This window comes from Apteryx rowi, unplaced genomic scaffold, assembly GCF_003343035.1.
Source record: "Apteryx rowi isolate R43461 unplaced genomic scaffold, aptRow1 scaffold_225, whole genome shotgun sequence".
NCBI classification, from domain to species: Eukaryota; Metazoa; Chordata; class Aves; order Apterygiformes; family Apterygidae; genus Apteryx; species Apteryx rowi.
The window spans coordinates 1,302,337-1,307,010 of NW_020448586.1; the positions used below are offsets into that span (position 1 = coordinate 1,302,337).

At 75.2% G+C, this 4,674-nt stretch overlaps 1 protein-coding gene across 2 annotated transcripts in view; it reads left to right on the top strand.

Moving 5' to 3' along the window:
- The first annotated feature begins 503 nt into the window (after window positions 1–503).
- LOC112965873 (septin-12-like) overlaps window positions 504–4,674 on the top strand; it is an 8,032-nt gene continuing 3,861 nt past the window's right edge. Inside the window, exon 1 of one of the 2 annotated variants that reach the window (XM_026065309.1) lies at window positions 504–718. Coding sequence is in view for 1 of the 2 variants with exons in the window: in XM_026065308.1 (XP_025921093.1) it covers window positions 1,218–1,233 (16 nt within the window). In the remaining variant the exon portion in view is untranslated. Of the gene's footprint in view, window positions 719–1,202; window positions 1,234–4,674 lie in introns of those variants that run through there. The other variant, XM_026065308.1, reaches the window with a different exon arrangement.

Sequence of the window (4,674 nt, forward strand, 5' to 3'; positions counted from 1 at the left end):
GGTGGGTGGCTCAGCAGCGCCGGGTCCGAGGTTTCGCGCCAGCACGCGGGGGCTGCGGGGCGGCGGGGGCTGCGCGCGGCAGCCAGCGCTGCCGTGTTTCGTGGCCGGGCGCTTGCCCTGGGCAGGGGCACGTCGCTGGTGGTGGAGCCAGGCTCCGGCCGCGCAGCGAGTGCCAACGCCGGCCGGCCGGCACGGTGAGCCCTGGGGCAGGCGCGCTGGGCTCCCCGGGGCCGCGGTGGCGCTGGCAGCCCCGGCGCTGCTCGGCTCTGCCAGGAAGAGGTGGGGACTCGGCAGTTCCTCTCCCAGAGGGCCCCCACGGCCCCGAGTCGGGGGTGCCGCGGGGAGTGCGGGGCCGCAGCCTGCCCCGAGCCCGTGCCGCCGGCATCGCCAGGCTCGGCGGCGGTGGGGCGCCGCGCTCGGTGCCCGCGCACTCGGCGGCGGCCAGGCGCGGCAGGCTCAGGCCTGCTCCACTTTTGAGGAAGCGCGAGCGCTGAGCGCAAAGGCAACAGGCTGCCTTTCACTTCCACGCCGAGCCCGGGGTCGCCCACGCAGGGCCGGGAGGCGAGGAGGAGGAGGAGGAGGAGGAGGAGGAGCGGAGGAGGAGCCGTGGGCTGCAGCTTCCCTGCCTGCTTTGCACCCCAGGAGCCATTTGGCCCCGGTGGCCGGCTCTCCGCAGCAGCAGCCTGGGCTGGGCCGGCCGTGCCCGCCGGCGCTCGAGGTAGGACCGCCGGGCTGGGGGGCAACCAGGGTAGGGTGGCCAGCACGGGGCGCGGGATGCTGCGGCGCCGGGGCGCCGGGCAGGGCGGGTGCCCCAACACCTCGCTGCCCAGCTGAGACCCCAACCCTAACCCTAACCCGACCCTAACCCTAACCCCGACCCGAGCCCTCTCGTCCCAGCCGAGAGCTGGCAGGGCAGGGCAGGGCAGGGCGTGCAGCGCCGCGGTGGGGTTTCTGCCGCCGCGCGGGCGCCCGGCACGGCCCCGCGGTCTCACTTCTGCTTCTGCAGCCTGACTGCAGGAGCGTGCAGCAGTGAGCAGGCCGGGTGCCCTCGCGGCCCCCGCCGGCAGCCCGGCGGCCCCCAGCCCCGTGGCGCGGCCCTGCGCAGCCGGCATCCGCCTCGGAGGCAGGCTGGCTCCGCGTCCGGCCGCAGACGGCATTTGTCAGCGCTTTCCCCTGGGGACGTGCAGCGCTGGGAGAGGCCCCGGCGTTTCTGGGTCATGTCCGGCTGGGCAGGTAGGGCTGGCCCTGGCCAGAGCCGCGGCGGGCGGTCGCAGCCTGGGGCAGGTGCAGGCAGTGCTGATGCAGGGCCGTCCAGGTCCTTGCAAGGGGCCGGAGCTTTGCACCGCCTAGGAAGCATCCCTCTCCCCGTGTCCTCCGTGCCTCCAGCATCCTCTATCCCAGCTCCGGAGGGGTTGCTCCCCGAGTGGCGTGCTGTTTCTTTGGAGGTACTTCTCAACCCAAGCATCCCTCCTCCTCCTCATCCCATCTGCTCGTGCAAATCTGCCCCTCCAGTGCCAAAACCTGCAGGGACGCAGCCGCTCACTGGGGCCCTCCAGCTCCCGCAAGCCGGGTAGTGGCTGGGTCGGCAGTACTGTGCCTGGCCGGCGTCTCGAGGGGCTGCCGAGACACCGGGCAGAGCGCGGGGAACGTGGCGGCTGTGGCCACAGCGGCACGTGGGCCGGGGCTGCGCTACCTCGCGTCGAGCCGATGCTGAGCATCCTGCCTCGTCCCCTCCGCAGTGCCCTCCACCCCCGTTGGCTTATTAGAGGCTTCAGCAGGTGACATGCCGATTAACCCCGCAGCAGTAATTAAATCGCTGTGGGAGCCCCCGGCCCCCGGGATTACTTGTCCCTGCCTGGAAAATAAAACGTCTTCAATTAGTGCTCGAACAGGTCTGTCCACAGGGAGCCATTACGCTGGGGCATATTAGGAGATAATGAATGGCTTCCTAAGAGCCTCGCGGGGCTGCCCAGCTGCCGTGCCGCCGCTGCCGCCACCGCGCTCCGCCGCGGTTGTGTCCCCGCGCAGCGGCTCTCGGAGCCGGGCTCGGTGGCAGAGGCCACCCCAGCTCGCGTCGCGCCGCTGGCCTCGCTCCTCCGGCTGCACCATGGCCCCGGGGCCGAGGGCAGCGCCGGGGCCGGGCTGGCGGGGAGGCTGCCGGCCCTCGCGCCCCGCGAGCGGGGAGGCAGCCGCGGGCGCGACGCCCAGCGCCACGAGCGGCTCCACCCTGCCCTCTCCTCGGGCTGTTTTCGTCTGCGCCGCGGCCGCGTGCCGGGAGGCCGCCGGGATGAGGTGGGGAGGCCCTTCCCGGGCTGGGCTCTGGGGCCGGCTCCGCACCGCCGCGGGGTGAGGGAGCTCGGGGGGCTCTGCATGCGGCCGAGCTGTGGGGTGGTGATGCTTCGTGGGAACTGGCGGGATGATGCCCGGCAGAGTGGGATGGACCCTGTGGGATGATGCTCGGTGGGGCGGGACGGACCCGGCGGCCCTCAGAGGGGTGTGCAGCTCCGCGTCCATCGTGCCTTTAACAGGGGGCTGGCAGCTCCGGGGCAACCGCTGCGTTGCCCGGTTCCGGATCTGCGGCGGCTCGGTGGGGTGCCGCAGCCCGGCGCCTGGCTGGGGAGACACCACGCTGCAGCCGGCAGCCCCCGGGGTGGCACCGCACACCTAGGTGAGCGTGGTGGGATGGGCAGCAGGGGAAGGTACAGGATGGGTGGCACGGGGCTGGACGGTGCCCTACCCTGGGGCGCCCTGGAGCAGCCCGCCACGTGCCCCGCCGCCCCGGGACGCATCGCCCGCTTCCGCCCCCAGCGCCGCCAGCCCCCTGCCAGGGCTCCTGGCCCCTCTGGGGTGGCTCCGGCCCCGCGTCCCCCAGCCGGGCTGATGGCACCGGGCTCCGGCCTCAGCAAGGAGGCCCTGCTGCAGCGGCCAGCCTGGGCCGCGGGCGCCAAGGAATCGCCGGGGCGTGCGCTCCGGGCAGGAGGGATGTGCCGGGCGCTGCGCGGGGCTGCCGGCATCCCGTGGGCCCTGGGCACGTGCGCCGGGGGGGAGGCGCCCGAGGCCGCGCTCTCACTTCCCCTCCGCTTCCAGGGAACCGCCGCAGCCAGCAGGGCCAGCGGGGGCCGTGGGGCCATGGCCGTGTCCCGGCGGCAGCGGTGGCATTCCCACCCCCCCCACCCCCCCCGGCGGGCCGTGCCCAGGCAACTGGGCGACCTTGGCATTTGGGGGTTGCAGCGGCGGGAGGAGGGAGCGGGGAGGGGGAGGAGAGGCGGCGAGCGCGGCGAGGGGAGGGGAGCTGAGTTGCCATTCTGGTCATGTGCGAGAGCAGCCGGGCTCGCAGCCCCCGTTTGATCCTGGCAGGGGAGCCGGCGGAGGGGAGGGGACTGCTCTTCGGCGCTCCGCGAGCGGCCGGGCGCCCGCAGCCCGCGCCGCCCGCAGCCGAGGCCCGGGGACGCTGGCCGGGCTCAGCGTGCCGCGCATGGCGCCCGCGGGCACCCCCGCGCCGGCTGCGCGCTAGCTAGCGGGGCGCCCGGCGCCGCGTCGCAGAGGTAGGACCCGAACAATGGCTGTGCCGGGGAGGAGGAGGAGGAGGAGGAGGAGGGCTCCGGAGGCTGCCGGAGCCGGCAGACAAAGGAGGACGAAGGCGCCAGCCTCCCCTCCGTGTGGCCGCGGGTCTCCGCCGGGCTCCTGGGCACGGCGGGGCCGGGGGGCTCAGAGCCCGTCGTGGCCTCGCGGGAGCCTCCGGCCGGGCGGCGGGGATGGGGAGGGTGGCCGGGCTGTTGTGCGGCTCGCGGGGTGCGCGGCTGTGCCCGCACGGCCGGGCGGGTGGCCGGGTGCACGTGGGCAGCGCCCGCCAAGGGGCTCCGCTGGGGCTGGCACGTCCCCGCTGTCTCGGCGGCTGTGCTCGCTGCCTGGGATGCCCTCAGCATCCGCCAACGCCGCTTTGCAGCCGTGAACCAGCCAAGGCGGCTCCTGCCACCCCTGCAGCCGCCGCGCGACCCAGCCCCGGCGCGGGATGCGGGAGAGGGAGCGCGTGGCTGGATGCAGGGGGTGACCTGGTGCCCAGGTAGGGCTGTGGGGCGCGTCCCCCTGCACGGCGCCCGCCTTGCACGCCGGCTCTGATGCAGGCAGTGCAGCAGTGCCCGCTGGCCTCCACGCAGGGTGACAGCGCGAGCGGGTCGCGGGGGCGCAGGCGGCGGTGGAGGTGGCTGCGGGCTCCTACGCAACCACCTGGTGGAGCTGCTGGTGGCATCGCGGCGGGCTCGGGCGGCTGTGGGGCCCTTGGAGGTCGGGCTCGGCGTGGGGCTGGTGCCACTGGGGCATCCCGGTGCCTTGCTGGCCGCTGCGGCTTGGCCAGCACGGAGCGAGCCGCTGCGCTGGTGCAGCCGCTCTCCGCTGCTGCCACGGCGGCCCAGCGGCACCCGGGGCCGCAGGAGGGATGGAGCGGGGCAGGTCCGCGCGGATGCTGGGGGAAGGTGCCCGTGGCAGCACCGTGGGGCAGGCGGCCGCCCCGCACGTCCTGCGCGGGAGCGCCGGGTTGGCAGTGCCGTGCTGGGCGCTGTTGCCGGGCCGAGGGTGGCCGGCGGCGAGGAATGCGCCGCGTCCGTGTGCCGGCGGGCTTCGGGCTGGGCTGGCGGCTGCTGGGGAAACGGCGCTGGCAGCGGGGCGAGCCTGCGG